The sequence below is a fragment of the Suricata suricatta genome, chromosome 1 (genome assembly GCF_006229205.1).
Source record: "Suricata suricatta isolate VVHF042 chromosome 1, meerkat_22Aug2017_6uvM2_HiC, whole genome shotgun sequence".
Classification (NCBI taxonomy): Eukaryota; Metazoa; Chordata; class Mammalia; order Carnivora; family Herpestidae; genus Suricata; species Suricata suricatta.
The window spans coordinates 130,569,594-130,595,630 of record NC_043700.1 but is presented as its reverse complement, the minus strand read 5'-3'; the positions used below and the strand labels follow the sequence as shown (position 1 = coordinate 130,595,630).

The following is a 26,037-nucleotide window of genomic DNA, read 5'->3' as shown; positions in this document are numbered from 1 at the left end:
TTGACTTTTCTGACTTCCAGAGGATGCCCACAGTCCCTGGCTCATGGCCCTGCACCACTCCAACCTCCTCTTCCATTGTCACATCTTCTTGGATTCTGACCCTCCTGTCTCTTATAGGGCTTTGGTGATCACATTGGCCCACCACGATAATACAGTATAACCTCTCCATCTCAAGATCCTTAACTTAACCATATCCACAAAATCCTTTATTCCATGGAAGGTAACATATTCAGTTTCCAGAAACTGGGATGTGAGCATCCTTGGAAGGGCTCCTACTCCGCTTACCACAGTTACCACTTTGAGAAATCATGTCACTGAGGATAACATTGTTCATGGGTGTTGAGTAGCTAATATAGAAGTCCTGTATCAGATTGCATTATTCCCCATCCAATTCTCAATGATTCTAAAGAGAGGTAAATATATCTGACAGCTTTTATGTGCCTGGTGCAGTCCTGCCCAAGAATTTACATTTGCTTCATTCATTAATGCACTTCCCCTTTATTTCTTCTTATACAATTAGAGTATTTTGTTTAAAGTACATGTAAATAGGTTAAATTGTCCATACAAATCATAAAGGAGTCATTACAAAATGTTAAATATTTACTGCCAAAGGGAGTTGTTGGATTTGGTAGGACTGAGAGCCTCTGAGTTAGAGGGTTAAGCACTATTTTTAGTGCACGGAGTGCTCCTGGAAAATCTACAAATCGGGCTGCAGCATGAGCAAGCCTGCAGCTGAAGGTAATATTCCATCGGAATCATGCCACTGAAGTAAACAGATGTGCCTATAGTGCACTGCAAATTTAACTGGAGCTCCTTCTTACCTCTCAAATATTGGACCCTTCTTGGCCAGCCCTTTTGGCTCCTGACCCTCTGCCTTCAGTCCCAGGGGCATGGAGAAACAGACTGGAGAGTCAGTGAAGGATCACAGACGACTAGGGTCTTTACAGTTTCATAAAACCTCACAGAAGGAAAAACACAGCTCACTGATGGGCACCCTTACATTAAAGTGTAATGACAGCGAGAGGAGGCCAAATGGCCAGGAATAAGGGTATAAACAGAGAAAGGACAGGAGGACAGGACTGGGAAGAGCGACACATGAAACTGGGAATAGGGCCTGTCGGGCTATTTCAAAATAGGGGGAACACCTGAGGCTATCTACTAAGCTACCGATGTGTAGAGGATTATGGGGAAGAAAACACAGTAAGGAAGCCAAAAACAGGCTGAAGTGACCTCAGACAAACGCCCAGAGACAGAAGCAGCATTTCCCTGCAGCTCTAGCGCTGAATTACGTGGGTCTGCTGCAGCTGCAGGGAGCTCTGGCTCTCCATTCTGAGCTTGAACTTCATGCAGAAACCATCTCTTCCTCTTTACTCTTGCCTCTACAATAGTTCATTGCCCTGATCTCACAGTCTTTAAATTACGGACTCTCCTTGTGTGTGTACATATTTCCTGATTCTCTCTCTTTCTCTCTGCCCCCTGCCTCCTCCCTCCCCTCTCTCCTAACACTGGCTGAGACAGAAACCATCTAGCATAGGAAAACCAATAGGCTATATCTCCCCATCAAATTAGTTCAGCTCCTCCAGGCCAGTCTATACATGGCTGCTCTGAGGTCACAAACTTATCCCTATCTAGTAGGAATGCCAGAATAGTAGAGTCACTTCAACATCCACAGAACTTGCTGATCTAACTGTGGGCTGAGCCATCCCATAGTACTGTGGACACAAGCAGTTTCTGGACACAAGCTGCCCAGATCCTGGCTCTATCAGTTATTAGCTCTAACCTGAGCAAGCCACTCAACATCTTTAAGCCTCAGTTTTCTCACCTGTAAAATGGGAAGAAGGATGGGAAATAATAGAATTTATCTCATGAAGTTGTTCTGTATATTAAATTTTTTTTTAAGCATGAAAAGTACTTAGCTCCATACCTGGCATAGGATAAGTATTTCTAAATGCTGGCCAAATTTTAGCCTGTTGACCAACAAGATCATTTTATACATCATCAATGTTTTTTGGCATTAATTTTATTTATAAGATATTATATCAAATTTTTTAAGTCACGTATTAAAGTACTTATCACAATTGCTAAGTTTTTTGGCACCCTCTTATGCCTTACTCATCACATCACATTGTAGGTCTAGACCTGGTCACGGAAGTGATGCTGTGGTATGGGAACCATTGGCTCAGTCAGAATCCTCAATGAATCCCATTATTTGCATATTAATGTCTAGATTTTCCTTGCTACTCCTCCTTCTTGGCCTATCATCTTTCTCCCTCCTATTTTATCCCTATATTGGTTTGTCTTGTGATCAGGTTTTTGATATTTGAGACTATTTTTATTTGCACCATTCATGTTTTAAGTAATGTCTGGACTTGGACTTTCATTATTATGTAGGAAGTTGGGATATTCACATATCAGATTTCTATCTTTGCTTCCATTTTAAAGGATAATTATTCTTAACTTAATGCACAACTACTGTTCTGTTAAGTTAAGGATCTGATGGGAAATGCAAGACTTATGAAACTGAATTTTCTTTTGCCAAAAAGCCTTAATATCATAATACATAAGAAAATCTGTTTAAACTAAAAAAAAATTAAAATTGTTCTTTACTAAAGGCTAGGATTACTAAAAAAAAGTGAACTCTAATTGCGAAATAAAATGTGTTTGCAAGAAGACACATTGGGGTTGATCTTAACTAAAATATCTATATAAGGATTTAAAATGCCTCAAAAATAGAAATAGCATGATATCCAATAGAACAGAGGTCAAAAACTCAAGTATCTCTCAGGGTGATGGAAACAGAAAAAAGCACAAGTTGGACGATATTGGGAAGACAATGGGAAAAAGTGAGGAATGTGGTAAAGTGGTGCCTTTCCCTATTCAGAGAAGAGTGGCTGCACAGCTAGTGTTGATTATTGTCATTGGGAAATCATACTAACTTTTCAGATATTCCAATATTTCAGGACAAGCCCCCAACCCTGGTATTTATGTAAAAACACTCACATTTAAAAATATTGGCTCAGGATTTTTAAAAATCACTCAAATGGAGTTCCAGTTAAAGATAGTATTACAGAACCTGGTCTGGATCACCCAGCAGAAGAACCAAATGGCATTCGGAGATCTTGGAACTCCGAATTTTACACTGGAGGGCTCAGAGGAGATCGTTCTCCAGAGGTCTGAGCCCAGAGCATTAGCAGAGGGAATAATTTATAGCCTGTTACTTCCACTTTCCTCATTAATCAGAAATAGGTGTTTTCTTATTAGTCCTGTCAGCCATCTTACGACAGATCTTCCCTATCATCCCCCCTCCCCTTTTGATGTCCCTTTCAACAAATCTAGTCTGTATTAGAGGGCATCATCTTTATTATGAACTGGTTCTTTTCCTTAGTTCCCTAACTTTGCTTATGACTATTCCTGACTGGTTTACAAAGTCTCTAAAGGAGATGCAGGTGCCCTTTCTCTCGGCAGAGAAGAGGTCAAGTGCCCGTCTGTTCTGGAGGGCATTTCCTGCTAGGGAACTTATTTGGCTCTGTAGAACACTAGGGAGTCAGCCACTTGTTGGTCCCACAGAAGAGCCTATGCCTCCTATGCCCGCTCCTGTCCCCATGACTATTTCTGTCCCTATGAGTATGGGTAGCAACACTGCTCATTTAGCCTGAAACTTAAGGCTGACAGTTAATCTAAGCACAATCTCTTTTGCTTGAAGTGTGAGGCACATATGTCAATACAAACACTTCCCCAAAATGGCATTAGCAACATTACTGGCAGGCAATCCAACAGATTGAAAGAGGTTACACCAGATTTAAGTTTTTAAACTCCTTAGATTCTTCCACTGAAGGTACCCTGCTCTTACAAATGGGGCCCAGATTAGAGGAAATCCAAACTAACAGAACATTCTATTCATAAGAGGAAGGTGAGTGCAAACAGGAACATCTCACTGTTTCCCCAGCTTTCTGGGGTAACTATGCCAACCTGATGGCAAAGAGTAAGGATAGTCTATCAGAACAGTGATTACTCAAGCTTCTGTCATGTATAGACCAGCCAGCTCCCGGGCTGTGGCTGGAGCAGGACTGAAGATCCTAAGAACCTAGGACTCTCCAAAAGGTCACTTTGAGCAGGTTTGTCAGACTTGGGTCAGTCTTCCAAGTTTGGGGCTCCTCAAGACTGGCCCTCTTGGGGGACCTGGGTGGCTCAGTCAGTTGAGCATCCGACTTTGGCTCAAGGCATGATCTCACAGTTCATAGGTTCAAGCCCCGCATCAGGCTCTGTGCTGACAGCTAGCTCAGAGCCTGGGGCCTGCTTCCGATTCTGTGTGTCCCTCTCTCTCTGCCCCTCCCCTGATCATGCTCTGTTTCTGTCTCCCAAAAATAAATGAACATTTAAAACAATTTTATTAAAAAAAAAAAAAAAAGACTGGCCCTCTTGACTCTGAAGTGGTGAACCCAAAGAATCATATTGGTCACCTTGAAGACAGTAAGGGTGGTCAGAATAACAATATGAAGCCCAGTCCACTGTGGTTTGAGAGGGTTTTTCTTCCAATCTTTGACCCAGATGGAGTCCCCTGGTGAGAAAAGGGTGTACGGGGGTTCCTAAAGAGATTGGGTCCTCTCTTTGGCATAGATAAATAAGTTGTAACTTATTTACTGTGGCCCCTAATACTTGAAGTTTCTCTCTTATTTCCTTATCCCCTATTTGGTGTAGGTTCCCTGGAAGACTCCCTAGACATGGAGGGGGCCTCCCATATATTAGTTCAAAGGGGGAGAAACCTTGAGTTCCTGGTGTGCAATGGACACGTAGAAGGGTCAGGGGCAAGAGGTCTGGCCATGGGAGGTCTGTTTCCTGACAGAACTTGGCTAAGGTTCCCTTCAGGGTGCAATTCATTCACTCTACTTTCCCTGAGCTTTGAGGCCAGTAAGCAGTGTGACGCTTCCAAGTGATGTTGAGGGAGTTGGTTAAAGTTTGTATAATGTCTGCCATGAATGCAGGTCCATTATCACTGTGGATTGTGGCTGGCAGGACAAACCAGGGGACAATTTCTTTTCGGAGAGCTTTAGCTACCTCCTGGCTCTGTTCTGTCCTGGTAGGGAAAGCTTCAAGCCATCCAGAGTACAGACAATCACCAGAGGTATTGAAATCCTTGACTTGGCTGGACATCTGTAAAAACTATTCCTAGATCTTCAAAGTGGGTAGCTCCTACCCTTTGGACACCTGGCAGGGGTCGCAGCATGGATTGGGCATTATTCTTGGTGCAAGTTACACATCATTTGCTTATTGCTCAACATAATGCTGGCAGCTGGCTGATGTATTGCTCTTTGAGGAGAGCCTCTAATGCAGTTTTTCCTAGATGGGTGGGTTGATGGTATTTGCCAGCTAGATGCCCTCTGAGGGCTGCTGGGACAAAGATGGGCCCATCTAGCAGTTTCCACCATCCTTCCTTGGTCTGGGTGGCCCCCTCGATTTCAGCCCATTTAATTTCTTTTTTAGTGTATTTTAGTGGAGGCGTCTCTGCTGGGGATGTCAGAGTCATAATAAGGGAGAGGACCTTGTCTGCCTCCCTAATGGCTGCTACTTTAGCTGCCTCATCCACCAGGTGATTTATCCTTGTAGTAGGCACATTGATCCCTTGCTAAGCAGGTCCTGGGCTTCCCCCATTTTGGTGGTGGGACCTTCTCCGTCCTTTTCCTTTAAAGCAGCCAGTGAGGAGGCTGACCTTTTTCCTCATCTTTTTCTCGGTTTCCCTCTCAGCAGTGTCTTCCCTGTTCATGTTGACCTTGTTAGAACCTCGATCAACTGTGTGATGTTCATTCCACTGAAACCCTCAAGTTTTTGGAGCTTCCTTCTTCTGACTGGAGTGAGTTGGGCCATTAAAGAGGTATTTACCATCTGTTGGCTTTCTTGTGCCTCAGGGATCAAATGGGGGTGTAAATGCAGTAAGCCTCACATAGCCTCTCATAATAATCCCCAAGGGATTCCCCTTGCTGCTGGGTGATTGAGGCTATCTTGGTCATATTCATGGGCTTCTTAGTCCCTACTCAGAGCTCCTGGAGGAGAGCCCCTGGAGGAGAGCCCCTACGTAGGATGTTCTTCAGGTGCAGCAGTTCTAGCCCAGGTGCCAGGATTGACAATGCCAGGTGGTGCATGTTCCTCAAGGTATTGCCAAGCTCCTCACATAATTCTCTGTCTCTCTTCAGTGTTAAACAAAGAAGTGTGGAAGAGCTGTTGGAAGTCTTCCCAAGTTGGTTGGTGGGTCTGGAAGAGGGACTCCTTTAGGTCTATTATTGCCTGTGGTTTTTCAGAATATGATGGTGTGTTATGTTTCCAGTTGAGGAGATCAGTAGTGGGGAAAGATTGGAAATACATCATCGAGAGGCCAGGCTGGAGGGTTCCATTTTCATCACGTCACTCAGGTTTCCCTCATTCCAGTGTCCCAGCCAATGCGCCAGTCTCTCATACCAGCATCTGGAGAGCACCTGCACCTGGCCAAGGATGCAATCTGGTCCGTGGTCCAGGGGAAGCTGAAGGTGGCAGAGTATCAGGAGCGGGGGGGGGGGGGGGGGGGGGGGGGGGGGGGGGGGGGGGGGGGGGGTCAGGTGCTGATGGTCTCAGGGGAGCATATGTCAGGGGCAAAAATGGTTCTTCCTCTGGATCACCAGTGGGAATTTTCAGAGGTCGGTACCTTTGCACCCTAGCCTGTCCCTGTTCATTGCAGGTACATCGCACCCAAGGGGTGAGCGTTTGGGAAATCTCTAACCAGGAGTTGATATATAGGAACTGATCAGAGAAACCTGGGTCTCCAGTTGCAGAGGCTTTTCCCTCCAAAAGCCATCCTACCCCAAAAGTGGGCCATTTCAACTCACATAGGGTCCTTAATTTGCTGGGGGTCATCTTAATTCCAAGTCTCCCAAAAACCACTTCTCAAAGTTTTCAATCATAGTTTCAAGAACTGTGGGTTTTCTCTGTCCCAACCCCATAATGTCCCCATGAGGCAGTGTCACAAAGACAGACAAAGGGGTAGGGGCAGCCCCTCTAATGAGGAGACCAGTCAGATGCTTATCTGGCCGTGTCCCGAAGGAACTTAGGTAACTGCCATAACAGTCTCAGCTTTGTGACTTACAATTGGAAACTATTCCAATGCTACCATAGACTGTATGCCATTCACCATGGAATTGCAGATGGGCCCATTCAGACTCCATAGGCTTTTGAGGAGCTTAAGGGTGCCCACCTGTGGAGCCACAGAATCAAACCCTGCAGGCAAGCCAGACCAAGTCACACATTCAGTCACATACACACCAGAGGCTATTACATTCCCTCTCACAAAATTTCTAGGGATGAGGTCTCTGGGGAGTGATCAGGTTCCCCCTTCCACCGCTATGGATGAGCAGGACAGGACAGATTTAGGACGAAGGCCTTACCAGTTTCTGACTTCAGTTCTAGGTCCTCACTTGCCAAGTCTCCTCAAGTCCAGCGGGAATGGCAGAGTGGGACCAGCCCGAGGAAAAGAAATGGGAGACTGCCAAAATTCAGGCAGGGCGCACCTTCTCCTTTGCAATTCCGTGTTCCATCACTACCTCACCATTTTCCCAAACCAGTGGCAACAACGGCCCAGCAAGGTTAGTTTCCAGCCTGGGAACCAAACGTTACGGAATCTGATCTGGATCACCCAACAGAAGAACCAAGCAGCACTCAAAGATCTCAAAAGGCAGGTTTATTTTACACCAGTGGGCTTAGAGGAGATCATTCTCCAGAGGTCTGAACCCAGAGCACTAGCAGAGGGAACAATTTATAGTCTGTTACTTTCACATTCCTCATTAATCAGGGACAGGTGTTTTCTTATTAGTCCTGTCGGCCATCTTACAACAGATTTTCCCTATAGATAGCAATATAGGAAGATTCTAAACTCATCTCCTCAACAGAACACAACAAATCACATCTATTAATAGAATAATTCCTTCTGAAGAAAAACTGAGGGCTGACTGAACAGCTACTGAACAACCCAAAGACAAAGAGAATGGCAACAGAATAGCAAGAGGGACAGAGACATGACAACAAAGGGAACCCCACCCCTACTACCAATGGCAATGAGGAGAGAGAGTACTGAAGGACCAGGAATAGATCCCTCTGCCCTTAGGCACAGAAGAAAGAAAAAGAAAAAAAACCCAACAATCATGATTTGAAAGAGCAACAAGCAAATAAAAGAGATAACACAAACTCTGACAAGGAATGGAGGAGCTGTAGGAAAGTTCTCCAGGTCAAAGGGACTGGAAAACAACACGGTTTAGGTTCCCACCCTGCCTTAAAAGCCTAGGCAAGAGGACATCCTGACACCATAACAGGCAGGTCCAGTCCTCTCAGTGAGCTTACAACTTCAGCAAACCTGGGGTCCACAAGCCCATACCAGCCCTAAACATGCTGAGGCACAGAAAAAAGCCATGGCTAAAAAGGGTCAAGGAACTGTTGGAACACATTCGTCCCTTCCACCTCAAAAGCCCAGACTGGAGCAGGATCTGGCCACCATCAGGGGCAGGTTACAGATGCTATAATTTCAGGGTCCTGGGGCCATAACTGGTGGGTCAGATTGTCACAGAAAGTTTATGACCTCAGCAAGCCCAGAGTCCACAAGCCCACAGCATCTGCACTATGATGCTGGGGCACAGAAAACAAGTTACGGTTTTATGGGATTTTTTTGTGGGTTTTTCTAGTTTTTACTTTTTAATTTTTAATTTTTTCTTTTTGGTTTTGTGCTTTTCTTGTTCTCTTTTTCTTTTACTATCTTTTTATTTTTTTTCTTCTGTCTATAAAAAGCCATGGTTTAAAACAGTAACTAGCCTATACAGCCACAGCTCCAACCAGCCTGCAAAAGTCACCAAGCTTAGTGGGCCACACATGAGACCAGTCCTTCAACTTTAAGAGCAGAAACTCTTGGGGCACCTGGGTGGCTTCGCCTGTTAAGCTTCCGATTTCAGCTCAGGTCACAATCTCACAACCCATAAATTTGAGTCCTATGTCAGGATCTGTGCTGCCAACTCAGAGTCTGGAGCGTGCTTCAGATTCTGTGTCTCGCTCTCTCTCTGCCCCTCCCCTGCTTGTGCTCTGTCTGTCTCTCTCTCTCAAAAATAAATATACCTTTAAAAATAATTTTTTAAGAGAGTAGAAACTGTTTAGCTTAATCCATTGAAACAACCACATAAAGTCAAGCAAATTAGGGCAACAGGAAAGTATGCTCTAAAGGAATGAACAAGAAAAAAACCTCAGGAAAAGAACTAAATGAAACAGAGATAAGCAATATACCTGATAAAGAATTTAAAGTAATAACTATAAAGATGCTCACTTGGCTAGACAAAAGAATGAAAAAATTCAGTGAGACCTTCAATAAAGAGGTAGAAAATATTAAAAAGAGCCATTGAGAGTTGAAAACGCAATAACTGAAAAAAACAACACTAGAGGGAGTTAACAGTAGATTAGAGGATGCAGAAGAACATGCCAATCTTTTGGCAAACAGAGTAATGGAAAGTACATAAGCTGAATAGCAAAAAGAGGAAAAAAATTTAATGAGGATAGATCAAGGGATCTCTTGGACAATATTAAGCAAACAAACATTCACATTATAGGGGTCCCAGAAGAAGAAGAGAGAGAAATGGGTAGGAAACTTATCTGAAGAAAAAATAACTGAAAATTCCCTAACCTACAGAGGAAAATAGACATCCACGTCCAAGAAACACAGAGAGTTCCAAACAAGATGAACCCAAGGAGATACACCATGGCACATAATAATTAAAATGCCAAAGGTTCAGATAAAGAGAGAATCTTAGAAGCAACAAAAGACAAGCAAAAAGTTACCTAGATGGAAATACCATAAGGCTATCAGCTGATTTCTCATCAGAAACTTTTCAAGACAGAAGGGAGTGGCATGATATAGTCAAAGTGCTGAAACAGAAAAACCTACAACCAAAAATACTCTATCCAACAAGGTTATCATTCAGATTTATAGTAGAGATAAAGAGTTTCCCAGATAAACAAAAGATAAAGAACTTTATCACCACTAAACCAGCACTACAAGAATGTTAAAGGGACTTCTTTAAGGGGAAAAGAAATGGCCATAATTCAACATAAGAAAAATCTGAATAAAAGGATACAAAATATGACACCATATACATAACATGTGGAGAAGGGAGTAGTAAGGGAAGAGAAAGGTAAAAAGAAAGAAAGAAGATATCTTTTCCTACTTTTTTTTTTAAGAATGTATTTGATCATCAAATTAATGTGCACTGCTGTTTACTTAGAATGTTATGTATGAACCTCACGGTAACTACAAACCTAAAACCTGTGACGATACACAAAAAAATAAAGAGAAAGGGGGCACCTGGGTGGCTCAGTCAGTTGGGAGGCTGACTTCAGCCCAGGTCATGATCCTGGGCTTCATGGGTTTGAGCCCTCTATTGCGCTCTGTGCTGACAGCTCAGAGCCTGGAGCCTACTTCTGATTCTGTGTCTCCCTCTCTCTCAGCTCCTCTTCCACTCATACTCTGTCTTTCTCTCTCAAAAATAAACACTACTAAAAAAATTTTTAATAAATAAAGAGAAAGTCAAACAAAACTATAGATTCTTGATCACAAAGAGATCAAGAGAAGAAGAAAGGAACAAAGAAGGACTAAAAAAACAACCAGAAAACAAATTTTTAAGATAGCAATATGTACATACCTATCAATAATTACTTTGATTGTACATGGCCTAACTGCTCCGATCAAAATACATACAGCAGTAAAATGGATTAAAAAACAAGACCCATCCATATGCTGCCTACAAGAGACTCGCCTTAGACCTAATGGCACAGACAAAAAGTGAAGGGATAGAAAAACGTTCACCATGCAGATGGAAGTGGAAACAAGTGCCAGGGTAGTATAACTTGTATCAGACAAAATAGACTTTAAACCAAATGCTGTAACAAGAGATAAAAATGAGGGTCACATAATGATAAAGGTATCAATCCAAGGAGAGGATATAACGATTGTAAATACCTAAGCACCCAACACTGGGGTAACTAAATACATTAAGCAGATATTAACAGACATAAAGAGAGAAAGTGATGGTAATAATAATAGAATAGGGGACTTTAACACTCCACTTACATCAATGGATAGATTATCCAGACAGAAAATCAGTAAGATAACAACGTATTTGAATGACCCATTGGACCAGATGAACATAACAGATATTTACAGAACATTCTATCCAAAACAACAGAATACACATTCTTTCCAAGAGTACATGGAAAATTCTTCAGAATAGATCTCATATTAGACCATAAAACAAGCCTCAATAAATTTAAGAAGACTAAAATCATACTATGTCATTTTTTTCTGAACACAATAGTATTAAACTATAAATAAATCACAAGAACAAAATTGGAAAACCTTGAATAGCCAAAGCAATCCTAAGAAAGAAGAACAAACCTGGAGATATCACAATTCCAGATTTGAAGATATACTACAAAGCTATTATAATCAAAATAGAATTGTACTGGCACAAAAATAGACACAGATCAATAGAACAAAATAAAGACCCCAGAAATAAACCACGTTTATATGGTCAGTTAATCTATGACAAAGGAAGCAAGAATATACGATGGGGAAAAGAGAGTATCTTCAGTATATGGTGCTGAGAAAACTGGGCATCTATCTATAAAGGAGTGAAAATGAACTACTTTTTAACACCATACACGAAAATAAATCAAAAATGGATTAAATGGACCTAAATGTGAGACATAACCATACAAGCCCTAGAAGAAAACAGAGGCAATAATTTCTCTGACATTGGTCATAGCAACATTTTCCGAGATATGTCTCCGGAGGCAAGGGAAACAAAAGCAAAAATAAACTATTGGGACTATATTTTTTAAAAAAAAAAAAAGCTTTTTCACAACAAAGAAAACTATTAATAAAACACAAAGCAACCTACTGCATGAGAGAAGATATTTGCAAATGATACATGACATATCTGATAAGAGGTTAATACCCAAAATATATAAAGAACTTCTACAACTCAACACCAAAATCCAAACAACCTGATTTAAAAAATGGGCAGAGGATGTGAACAGACATTTTTCCAAAAAGAACACACAGATGGCCAACAAACAACATGAGATGCTCAACATCACTAATCATCAGGGAAATGCAAGGCAAAACCACAGTGAAATATTACCTCATACCTGTTAGGATAGCTAAAATCAAAATAGCAAGAAATAACAAGTGTAGGATGTGAACAAAGGAAACCCTGGTACACTGTTGGTGGGAATGAAAGCAGGTGCAGCCACTGTGAAAAATAGTATGAAGGAACCTCAGAAATTTAAAAATAGAAAATACCATATCATTCTATAATTCCACTATTGGGTATTTGCCCAGAGAAAACCAAAATACGAACTCAAAAAGATACAGGCACCCTTATGTTTACTGCAGCATTATTTACAGTAGCCAAGATATAGAAGCAACCTAAGTGTCCATCAATAGATGAGTGGATAAGGAAGAAGTAGTGTATATATAAAATAGAATATTACTGAGCCATAAAAAAGGATGAGACTGTACTATTTGCAACAACATGGATGGATCTAGAGGTCCATGCTAAGTGAAATAAGTCAGACTAAGAATGACAAATACCATATTATTCCACTCATAAATGGAATCTTTAAAAAATGAATAAACAAACAAAAAGCAGAATCAGAACTGGAAATATAGAGAACAAATTGATGGTTACCAGAACTGGAAATATAGAGAACAAATTGATGGTTACCAGAGGGGAAGCAGGTAGAAGATTGGGCAAAATAGGTGAAAGAGAGAGGGAAGTACAGGCCTCCAGTTATGGAATGGGAATAAAAAGCAGAGCATAAGGAATATAGTTAATGATAATGTAATAGCAACATAATGGGACAGATGGTAGCTATATCTGCGGTGAGCAGAGCATAATGTATAAACCTTTCAAGTAACTAAATTATACACCTGAAACTAATATAACATAGTGTGTCAAATATGCTCAAGTAAAAAAAAAAATCACTCAAATGGGCAAAACATACTAAGCTGTTAATGCAAAATCTCTGCACAGAGATCATCTATGAATGAAAGGAGTATATTTTCATTTTTTCCTTCTGAAATCCTACCTAAACCATTTCTGAAGCATGCAAGATTTTAATTTATGAAAATTGAAATACATTCTTTTAGTGAACCTAAAATAAAAGGCCACTTAGAGAAAGCTATGGACACAAAAAGTTTTGACTTCAGAACAGTCTGAAACAAGGGTATCTAGATCAGTTCTGAGTTGAAGTGCCATAATGTTTCAGAGCTTGCATTCCCTTCAATTATGAGAAGAAACTGCATTGGGGCACCTCAGAGGCTCAGTCAGTTAAGTGTCCATTTCTTGATCCCGGCTAAGGTCATGATCTCATGATCATGAGATTGAGCCTTGTGCGCTAACAGTGTGGAGCCTGCTCGGGATTCTCTCTCCCCCTCTCTCTCTGCCCCCTCCTCTGTCCTCTATCTCTCTCAAAATAAATAAATAAACATTAAAAAGAGAGAGACAAAATTGCATTGCATTTGGATTGCTTTATGGACTCTTTTGTGACATTTCCCTGTATAACCTCACCTAGTCTCCTCCTACTACTTATTATCTCTCCTTGTAGACAATGTCATTCTGAAACACTGGCTTGAATTCAGGCTAGAAAGGCCCAGTAGAGGACCAGTTTGAAGAAATATCATAGGAGGATTGAGTAGTGACCATATATAACATTTAATAAGGAGATATGTACTCACAGGCATTATTATTTTTCATTTACTCCAGATACATATGATGAATGATTTGAGCAGTCCGGTTCAGGCCATACTCCCACAGAATTTATATGAATATATTTGCACTTCGATGAAAGGGATTCTTAAAACTGTGGGCTACACCAGCCTTGAAACCAACTCTTTTGAGATGAAGATACTAGGCTTTAACTTACGTAAGTCTGAGTATGTGTTCTGTCTTTGGAATGTCTCAGGACATTGGAAAATTAACAAAGAGAAGACAGGAATGAAGGAGACCTTTGACCTGAGACACAGAGTCTAATAAGCTTTGGTTAGACTTAGGTTGCTCTCCACCAAGGCAAGGGAAAAGAAAAGGAATAGATGAAAAGTGAAATGACTCCAATGCACATTAAATAAATGCCATCACATTAAAAACCTATGACACTCTTCCAGAGGCTCAGCCTAAGGCTCCTATTTTCCAAATACCACTCAATATAACCCAAGTTCAGGAGGGGAAAAAAAAAAAGCTCTGGACAGTCCCCTGGAGCTCATGGCAATAGAATCTGACCTACATTGCTGAAATGCCTGCTTTGTCCTTATAGGTTTTTTAAGGATACAATTCACAAATGAGATAACTGTAAAAGTTACTGTCAGTGTGTCTGACACACAGCCATTGATCCTTTGAACAAGATCATCTGAAATACTTCCCTCTTTCTAGAAAAGTAAAATAGCATTTTTAAAAACTAAAACATAGGAATGCTAATTCAGGTGTCTTTTATTTTTATTTTTGTTTTTCTGGAAAAAATAGTAGACTCTTCTAGAATCCCCCATTGTTGTTAGTCTGTAGAGATTATCTCCATCTCTTTTAAATTCATCTTCCTTGTTTTTTCATTTCTTATTTGGGCTGCATCTTCCAGAAAGCCACTTGGTATCTTTCATAGGGCATGAAAAGATAACACAGGTGAAAGATAATATGGACTCCACTTTAGGGATTCTGATTTCCTTCCCATCTCCTGTCAGGACCTTCAAGGGGTATTGTCACTACCAGAAAGCAGTGACTTTTAATTTCCCTTAAGCTAGATTCAGTGTTCAGATCCTCAAAGCTAGGTAAAAAGCCTAAAAGACTCTCTCTGATACTAGTGGGAACACGTGAACAGACAGAATTTTAACTCTTGGGTGTTCATCTTCTACTTTCTACTTAACTTGCCCAAATCTAGCTGCTTCTTTAAAACATTTCTCTGTACTATTGTTACATAGTGTACCTCTCTTTCCTTACATTCTTCCAAGTAGGGCATAAATCATTCTCAGGGACTCTCAAGGCTTCATGCATGAAATACATAGCCAAGAACAGGAAGGACACTTGAGAAAATACACAAGTTGAAGCAGGTACTTGAAGACAACCGAGCAAAGGCTGTGAAGCATTTGGGGGAAGAAAAGCAAAAAGAAAAATTGATCCAGCAATCACATTCCTCGGTACTTACCCAAATGAATGGAAGACACATGTTCACATAAAAATCCACACATGAATTTTATAGAGGCTTTTTTCATAATTGGCAAACTTTGGAAGCAACCAAAATGTCCTTCGGTAGATAAGTGGATAAACGAACTGTGGTACATCCAGACAATGGACTACTGCTCTGCACTAAAATGAAATAAGCTATCAAGCCGTGAAAAGACATGGAAGAACATTAAATGCCCATTATGAAGTGAAAGAAGCCAGCCTAAAAAGGCTACATATTGTATGATTCCAACAATATAATATTCTGGAAAGGGCAAAACAGTGGAGACTAAAAAGATCAGCGGCTGCCAGAGGCCGGGGATGGAGACCAGAACAGGTGCAGCACAGAGGACTTTGAGGGCAGAGAAACTATTCTGTAGGACACTATAATGGCAGATACACAGCAACCACTTTTTATAACCCAGAGAATGTACAACACCAAGAGTGAACCCTAATATACACTATGGACTTTGGGCGATAATGAAGCATCAGTGTGGGTTCATCCATCATAACAAAGGTACCACGCCGTGCATGGGGGGTGGGGACTGAATGGAGGGCACAGAAGGGCAAAAGAATGCTGCTGATGGAGCATAAAGATAGAATTAGAAAATGAAAATAATGTCACAGGAAATGTTCAAGAGCCTTTTTTAGTCTTTAGCAGAAACACCTAAAAGCTACTTCTCCAGGGAACGGAGACTAACACTGGGCTCCATTATTGTCCATAACATGGTTTACTTAAATATATTCAGGTTTACACAAATATAAACATTTAGAAAGCTCTCAGATGCTAGGTGCCAGAGAGAAGGAGGTAGAAGAAAGGTACAAATACTAACATAACACAATTTTTGCTTGGAGGAGACTTATAGTTCTATGGGAAAGAGGGACATCATGCTCATAATAAGGAGGCAGATGGGGAGTGGGGTGGGAGGAAGAGATGATCACGGGCTGAGTAACAAAATGCCAACCTTGATGCTCCAAATTAGAGTACTGACTCACCACCCACGGTATACATTTGTGACCCGAGGTCATCTAATCAGTTAATATTTCCTCCAGCATCCATCTTACAGGTAAACGATGTAATTTTAGAAGCAAGGATAAGATCTTTCTACCAATCCAAAACTGTTCCCTGCTTGCTAATGCCAGAAATTCTACCGCTTCAACTCCATTTCATTAGCTCTGTCACCTATTAAGATGGAAATACTCTTAGGAGAGATTAGATTTTAAACCATATAATTCAAGTGTAACTTGCTGTGAATTTATCAGATCTGAAAAGATGGTTTTAATAGAAGAAAGGATATACGTAGTAAACTCAAGATCCCTGAACACCAGAAAAATGTTTGGGCAGGAGACAAAATATTTAAAACACTCTGTTAACCGTAGGCTGTGGCAGTTCAATTTTCTTTCCGATTAAAATCGAATGAAAATGGTGCAACCGCGGTATGTTTGCAAAGCAACCAGAACACTGTATGCTATTTCTACTACTAATATTGTTATTAATCTTGAAAAGATAATTGAGGAGTAGAAAGTACATTATGTGGGAAGGAGACAAAAGAGTCTTCTATTTATTTCAGCCTCGCTCACTGATGTTCCACACTGGGATAACAGAATATTCACTTGCCGAATGAACGGCTACCATGCTAGTCTCCAGGTCAGCTTCCCCTTCAAGTTCTCGCCAAAGCTCATATATAAAGCCCTTCCCTTAGTTCCTTAGGGATACCAGGATATTTGGCACTTTTCAGCAGACAGAAAGTAAATACAGAGAGGAAATAAACCATAAAAACAACCTGATTTCTATGGGAGAGGTTCCTGATTTTATCTCAGTTAGCTGCTTCCAGGGCTCCGAGGCCTTGCCTGTTTAGGTCCTGTCTCCCAATCTATTGATCATGCAAGGATAAAAAGGGTCCGGACAGCATCAGAGCACCAGGCCTAGAGCCCTTAACTCTCACATCCCTGCACACAGACGTCGTATGACCTCCTACCAGAGGTACAAGAGCATCCCAGTGCTGCTGCCCACCGGCCTCTCCACTCAGCCCCTGAGGCTGCTCTGAGACTTGCCTCTTCCCCAGTTACTGAATGGCTATCCTTTGGAAGAGGCAACTGCCCTCCCTAACACCTCCCTACCACACAATCTCTGTTGGGTACTAGTCAACTCTGTAGTGGGCCCAATAGGTATTTTACTCGTATGATAGCAAAAAAGATACACCCATACACACCTGTCAAGAACAAGGAGTGAGAATAAGCATCTGAGTTGATGCATCACCTGCCCACCAGATTGGAAGAAACGGTCTCTAGGTCTTCCTAGGTCTTTTCATCTATTTATATCACTCCTGGATGCCACTCCTAAATAATGTTTGGTGCAATTAGGTGCCCAATGAATAACTGCTGTGTTAAAGAATGGATAAATAAATTCAGTGATTTCCCCCACCTCTTAAAATCTGAACTGAAAGACTAATTCAGTGCTCTGTTGCACCCCTAATAAATTCTGATTTTTAAGGACATCACTGATAAAGCCTCCATTGTTCAAGCTATACCATTAAATTCTCTCTGCTGCTCACTTTCCAACATAAACATTTAGATGTGCCAACCTGGAGCGGTAATCAGCTAAATGACAACCTGCTGGAGATGGGATTGCTCCAGGGCAAGAGCAACCCTTTCAAACTGCACATAAAGTCACTGAGGCAAAATGAGGTCTCTATACTCAAACCAAGAGAAATGCCATATTTAGCAAGAGCTAATATTAGGAACTACTATGTACTGGAAATATAATAAGCACATCATTTAGATTATTTAATCCCTAGAACAACCCCAAAAAGTTGGGAATTATAATTCTCATTTTGCAGATATTTTTTTCAAATTTTTATTTATTAATTTTTGAGAAAGAGAGAGGGCATGAGCAGGGGAGGGGCAGAGAGCAAGAGGGAGAGAGGGAATCCCAAGCAGGCTCCATCTACACTGTCAGTGCAGAGCTCGACATGGGGTTCAGACCCATGAACCATGAGATCATGACCTGAGCTGAAGTTGGATGTTTAACCAACTGAGCCACCCAAGTGCCCCTCGTTTTGTAGATTTTAAAAATAAGACTTGAAATATTTTGCCCACGGTCACTTATTCAAGAAGTTAAGAGCATAAGCTTTGGATCCAGGCTGGCTAGGTTTAATTTCTGACCAACTTCATTCTAGATGGGCGTGTTAGTACAGTCGGGTGGCCGTAACAAAACACCACAGGCTGGGTAGCTTAGGAACGACAGAAATTTACTTCTCATGGTTCTGGAGGCTGGGAGCCTGACATAGGATTCCTGCGCAATAAGGTAAAGCTTGCACACATCTCACTGTATGGAAAGGCTAAGGAAGCTCTCTGGGATCTCTCTATAAGAGTATCAATCCTACTCATGAGGGCAGAGCCCTCGTGACCCATGCACTTCCCAAAGGTCCCACATCCTATACCATCACCTGTAAGGGTTCAGATTTGAATCTGAGGGGGACACAAATATTCAGACCACAACACTGAGCAAACAGAGCTTAACACATCTCTGCCTCAGTTTCCTCATCTATAAAAGGGAACTAACAATGGCACCAGTTGCTAAATTATTATCTCTCATCTCCAAACCCATCTTTCTGTACCCTGGTTTCTGATCTAGACCTGGGACTCTGAGAAACACACTCCTGCAGCCAGCTGGCTTTTTGTTGGTTCTTCCAGTGGGAAGCCCTAGAGGGGACAAAGAGGGGGAGAAGTGCGAAGGAACTTGCTCCCTCGGCTGTGCTTCCTCCGCACCTCACCCCAACAGCATCCCCCTCCCCTCCGTGCTCCCTGCAGAGCCACTGAACCCAGTCTGCCAGTACCCGAAGACTCCGCCTCACAGCACGCCAGCCAGCACCCTCTCCTCAGAGGCCTGACCTTCAGCTCTGTGGGGCCCTTCCCCTAAGGATCTAAGAGGTTCTCATCATCTCTTCTCCTTATTCCCTCAGTGCTGGGGGTGATAACCTGCTTCTTAGGGTTGCTCCTCACCCCCACCCCTATAGGCTTCTTTTTAATTTATTTAAACTTTTTTTTAATGTTTATTTAGTTTTAAGAGAGAGATAGACAGACTGTAAGCAGGGAAGGGGCAGAGAGAGAGGAAGACATAGAATCCAAAGCAGGCTCCAGGCTCTGAGCTGTCAGAATAGAGCCTGATGTGGGAATTGAACCCATGAACTATGAGACCATGACCTGAACCAAAGTCAGAAGCTTAACTGACTGAGCCACCCAGGCACCCTTTTTTTAATTTATTTAAATTCAAGTCAGTTAACATACCATGTAGTAATGGTTTCAGGAGTAGAACCCTCTGATTCATCACTTATAACACCCAGTGCTCATCCCAACAAGTGCCCTCCTTAATGCCCATCACCCATCTACCCCATCCCCCCACCCACCTCCCCTTCAGCAACCCCGTTTGTTCTCTATATTTAAGAGTCTCTTATGGTTTGCCTCCTTCTCTGTTTTCTTCTTATTTTTCTTTCCTTCCCCTATGTTTTTCATTCCTTCTGTTACCTAGTTAACAACTTTACAAACAGCTAACAGTTCTTCGTATTAAATTTTCTCTGTTCAAATTATTGCTGTGATTTCATTCTGCAAACAGACCCTGGGGATACAAGAGCGCCCAGGTCAGAGGGCTGTAGATGGTATTAAACAAGGTGATCGCTGTAGAGTGCTCGGAACTGTACCTGGAGCTCAGTGTTTGCTCTATCAGTGTTCACTGTTATTAGCTGCTAAGTGTTGGGCCTGGGCTGGAACCCATGTCTACCTATCTTCTTCCCAAGCAACATGCTGTTCTGCTGATAAAAAGTTACTATGTACTTAGGCACTGGCTTTAGTGCTTTCACAGACGTTACCTCTTTTAATCTCCTTAAGCACCTCTTAGATGCTTTGCATTCTTGAAGTGGTTTTTTTCTCTAACAATTGACATCAAGAAAGGTATTCAGAGTTAATTCGTCTATTATCCTAAAAGGTTAGGCAAGTACTCCAACAGGTTCAAACATCAACATTAGAATAATAATTTTTTAGCATGGACTTCTCCAAATTTTAATAAATCTGTTGATATCATTGCCCTATGTATCACCAGGATTTAATATAATTTAAATATATATAAATGTGTGTGTGTCTATCTGAGGATTAAGATTTTGGAATTTCAAATTATCTATTGTTTTGATCTAAAGTATCAATGGAATAATAATAGGATTTTTAAAATTAAGTGCCTAATTTGTGCTAGGCATTAGGATATAAGTGTTTTCACACGTGCTATCTCATTTTATCCTTAAAATATATACTACACTAGTAGGTACAATCATCTTGTTTGTACAAATACGTCCAAGGTCACATAGCTAGTAAAGTAACAGAACCAGGGGTTGAAACCAATTCTTTCTAACTCACAGCTCGTGCTTTAGCCAATCCACCACAGGTCATAGGTGAGGGTCATCCTCCATAGCAGATCCTGAGAGAACAAACTTTAGTGGAGACATGAACGAGATAGAAACAAATTCCTTCACTGTGAAAGGCTTAAAAAATAAGAGAACTGAATCCGGCATATTATCTTCTGACCTTGCTTTCAGAATTGCTTGTAAGCCATGAGAAATTCTCAGCTTCTGTCACTGGGTTTCTAGAATATCTCTCATTCCATTTCATTTCAAGGCTTTCTTCTCCCATTTCAGTTTTGCTATTGTAGAAGCAAAGTAAACGAAAATCCCAAAATACCTTGTTTTGGGGAGTATCCTTACCTTCCCAAAAAAATCCTTTCATTCTCCGGAAAAAAAATAAAAGCATCCACAAAATAATTATTTTTTTAATTTTTTTAATGTTTTTTATTTATTTTTGATACAGAGAGAGACAGAGCATGAGAGGGGAAGGCACAGAGAGAGAAGGAGACACAGAACCGGAAACAGGCTCCAGGCTCTGAGCTAGCTATCAGCACAGAGCCCGACGCGGGGCTCGAACCCACGAACGTGAGATCTGACCTGAGCCGAAGTCGGCGGCTTAACCGACTGAGCCACCCAGGCGCCCCTAAAATAATTATTTTTTAAAGGAACAATGCAGAGGGGAAGAAAACATACCTTTTGCTTCGTGCTTGACTTCAGGCCGACTCGGGAGTGACTTTTGGACTAGAGGGAAAATGAGAAATAAATCTATGAAGAACACAGTAAAACAGCAGGACTTATTTTGAAGTCATTACTTCTAGAAGGTATAAGTTTTAAGTTAAAATCCTCTTCCCTATCCTTCCTTCACAGACTCTAGAAATCGAAGAACGGAAGCCCAGCATAGGCACCCGTGTTGAATTTTACATCCCAAACAGAAGGCTGTGGAAGGTCTGGAGCCGAGAATGTGGAGGTGTACCCACACCTTGTCAGTGCCCTGCTCACAGTGACCGATTCAGCATCTTTCCTAGGGGGCCTGCAGCCACCACAAAGTGCAGCATGGGAGGAAATACCCCAGCTGTAAGAAGGCAAAGGGAAAAAGGCAGGGGAATGAATGAAAGATGTGGTATGAAAGAAAGATGAGGAGGGGAAGGGCACAAATGCCCTGTAAAATGGAAGAGGACAAAACTGGAGCAGAATGAGGAAAAAAAGTACATTGATTGGCAGATTTCCAAGTGCATTTCTAGAGGGCAGGTTTACTCTCCGCTAATTTAAATACATTTTCATTACACTGAAAAAAACCCTCACGTTTTTTAGAAAAGGCTTTTTGTTTTCCAGCTGGTTCATGATTATCTAGCCTTATTTGAAATTAGGAACGGTAAAACAAGCATTAATCTATGCAGGAGAACACTTTGGTATGGAATACCAATAGGATTTTTGTCCCAATGAGAAAAAAGTATAAGTCAACCTTGTTATGTTTAGCATTCAGATAGTGAATATATTTGGCTCTAAGTGCACCATGAATCAAAGTTAACTCTAAGCCAATTACCACAATATAGCTAGAAAAACGTCTAATTTGGTAGTCCTCAAACTGCTGCATCTCAGGATCCTTCACATTCTTAAAAATTCTTGAGGCTCCCAAAGAACCTTTGTCTATTGGATTATATGCATAGATATTCACTGTATTAGAAATTGAAGCCGAGAAATTTTTTAAAACATGTATTTACCAATTCATTTTAAAATAGCAATGATAAACCCATTATGTGTTAAATAAATAAAATATATTTATGTATTTCATGTCTATCCCTGAATACCAAAAAAATAGTCAGAAAAATGGCATGTCTTTGTATTTTTGCAAATTTCTAATGTTTGGTTTAAACAGAAGACAGCTAGATCCTCATATTTCCTTCTGCATTTCATCTACTTGGATAAGAATATATTTTTGGTTGACATAAATAAAGAAATTTCAGCCTCACTCAGATATGTGGTTGAAAAAGGAAAGAACATTTGTAATCATCTTTTCAGATAATTGTGAATATTCTCTGATAATACACAAAAACTTGCCAATTATAGTTTCTTAAAGGTTGGTTATAAAGAGAATCTGAAATCATATAACAAACTGCTATGTAAAAATTTGCTGATCTATCTTGCACTTTTTAAAATTTTTAATGTTTATTTTTGATAGAGAGAGACAGAGTGCAAGTGGGAGAGGGGCACAGAGAGAGGGAGACACAGAATGCAAAGCAGGCTCTGAGCTGACAGCACAGAGTCCAACGCGGGGCTAGAACCCACGAGCCATGAGATCACGACCTGAGCCTAAGGTAGATGCTTAACCAACTGAGCCACCCAGGTACCCCTATCCTATACTTTGAATAGATCTTTCACCCACACATAATTTTGTAGCATCATGCATTGTTCATTTGGAAAACAATGGTTCCACGAATTATGTAGGCTTCCCAAATATTGACATGTTTCATTATGTAATATAAAAAAACACATTTGTGAATCACCAACCTCAGTAGAAAATCTTCAAATGTTCATAAGCTATCAAGCTCACAGTAACAGATATGCATTTTCCAAAATTCCAATTTTCACTTGAAAGCTTGAATTCTATCATGGGCAACAAACACTGTCAGTCGCTTTTCATGAAGTGACAGGCTCACTTCATTCATTTTTGTGAACATGTCTGCCAGTCACAGGAGTCTGAATATAACTGCAGTTCATCACTCGCTCTTTGAAGTTATAACAGTGTTTCATGGGAAAAAAAAAAAAGAGGCTAGTTTGGCTCACAATTCAATCATACAAGTGTTTTTCTTCAAAACAACCACTGAAAGCTTGTATGCAGCAGAGTACTTTTATCATACTTCCCATTTTGTCACCTATCATACTAAAAAAAGGTATACTCAAAGGTTGAAATTTAGCAAACCTAATAATTTTTACTATCTCAACAAGGGCATTTTTAAGTGAAACCGGCATTTGGTTTCTGCAATGCAAATGCACTGTGGTGAAATTACATAATGAATACTAGTACAGCTTGGTGCTACTGCCTTACTTCCTGCTGCTTTGGCACAATCAGTGCAGATGTCATCCAGTTTAAAAAGAAAAAAGGTAAGACCTTAATATTACTTATGAGGAGAGTTTGGCTTCTCAGATTTCCTTCAAGAACCACCATTCTTGGTCATCTAAGCAGTTGAGTTTATAGTAATTAGACTCTCCCACCCTTAAAGAAATGGAGCTTAGGAGGAACAAAGCCAAAGAAAAGCAAGTTGTCATTGTCCTTTCCTCCTTCCTGCTGTATTAGAGGAGAGAGACAAAGAGACCAATTAGGAATAAGCATCCCTTTAATGGACAGAAGCCAGAAGAGGGAGGGAACTGGATCATAAATCTGCAATGCTCATCTTGCACTTCTTTACATAGTGTTTTGAAATCTATCTAGACTAGTATAGGCTGAATTGCTTCACCCCAAATTCATAAGTTGAAGTCCTAACTCTCAGTGCCTTGGAACGTGACTGTATTTGAGATAGGGCCTCTAAAGAGGTAAGTCAAATAAAAAGAGGTTCAGTGGGTGGGCCCTAATCCGATATGATTGATGTACATATAAGAATATGAGATTAAGACACAGACAGCATGCATCAACACAGGACACCACACAAAGACAAGGAAGATGGCCATCTGCAAGCCAAGGAGAGAGATCGCACCAGAAACCAGCCCTTGCTAACACCCTGATCTTAAACCCCTAGCCTCCAGGACTGTGAGAGAGGAAATTTATGTTCTTTAAGCCACTCTGTTTATGTTATTTTATTACGGCAGCCCAAGACACTATTACCACAGTCCCTGACAAATCCACCTCAAAGAAGTCAAGAATCTAAAATGTGGAGATTGAGCAAAACCAAATCTGGAATAAAAAGGAGCCATTAACAACATCACACTCATTGTCACCCACATATATCCTAAGATGAAATGTCTGTATCAGTGGTTCTCAAACTTCAGAGTTCATAAAAATCATTTGGGGGGCTGTTAACCATGTAATTTGCCAAACCCCTACTTCAGAAATTCCTAATCAGAAATCCTGGGTGGTCCCCAGGAATGTGCATGTTAATGAGCACCCCAGGGAATTCAAACAGATCTATGGTACACAAACTGCAATTTGAGGAAGACTTGTCTGCCAAGGACAGCAGTAACATGGGGTGAGAAGTAAGAAAACACAGAAACTGGCACAAATTCCCTCTCACTTTCTCTTTGAAGAATCCAAATACATGAATTTCTTTTTCCTTTCCCTTTTAAATACCTAGTGTTAAGATTCTTAACTTGGTTGAACCAGTGTGTGGGCAAGGATAATTGAAACAGGCTGAATGCTGGTAAATTACTCAAGTCCAAAAGTAGCTTTGCAACAGTTCTTCAACATTTCTAATTTAAAAACATAAGCAAACAAATTCTGAGTTTGTTTATATTTTTAGAATTTAGAAATTGGGTTTCTATATCATATTAAATCCAATTCATATCCATGGATTCAGACTTTGTACTCAACTCAGCCATGAGTATAAACCTGAGCTAAAGGACAAGACTTCCATTTATAAAGAGGATTAAAGGTTGTAATGGTTAATCTTATGCGTCAGTTTGATAGGGTTAAGGGATGCCAAGATAGCTAGTAAAATATTATTTCTGGGTCTATCTGTGTAGGTGTTTCTGGAAGAAATTCGCATTTCATTCAGTTCACTGAGTAAAGAGATCCACTCTTACCAGTGGACATGTAGTGGGGAGGAGGGGGCCTCTTCCAAGCCCTGGTGCGCCCAAATGAAGCACAAAGGAGAAGGAAGGACAAATCATCTCTCTCTTTTCTTCTGTTGGGATATCCATCTTCTCCCGTCTTCAGACACAGGAGCCATGGTTCTCAGACCTTTGGACTCCAGAACTTATACCACTGACCTCCTAGTTCACAGGTCTTCAGACTCGAACTGAATTATATCACCAACTTTCTTGGTTTTCCAGCTTGCAGATAGCATCCTGTGAGACTTTTTGGCCTCCAAAAGTGCATGAGCCAAGTTCTTTAATAAATCTCATTCTCTCTCTCTCTCTCTCTCTCTCTCTCTCTGTGTGTGTGTGTGTGTGTGTGTGTGTGTGTGTGTATCCTACTAATTCTATTTCTTTGGAGAACCTTGACTAATACAAAAGCCAATCCAATTCCTGAGAAATAATATTTTCATTTGACATTAAATGAGTTCCTGGGTCTCTCCTGGAAAATGTCTTATCTAGACAGAATGGAGGTTGGACATTGTAAAAGTTCACCTGCATTATACATATCATTCTACACATTCAGTCCCCCATTTACAAACCTGTAGCCTTTTAAAAATGTCTTTCATTAGTTAGGTATTAAGGACTTAGAGCTTATT

General features: G+C 40.8%; 1 protein-coding gene across 1 annotated transcript in view; it reads right to left on the bottom strand.

Moving 5' to 3' along the window:
* LOC115295959 overlaps nucleotides 1-26,037 on the bottom strand; it is a 429,236-nt gene that overhangs the window by 304,175 nt on the left and 99,024 nt on the right. Inside the window, exon 3 of the mRNA XM_029944310.1 lies at nucleotides 21,347-21,394. Within this exon, the coding sequence (XP_029800170.1) occupies nucleotides 21,347-21,394 (48 nt within the window). The remainder of the gene's footprint in view (nucleotides 1-21,346; nucleotides 21,395-26,037) is intronic.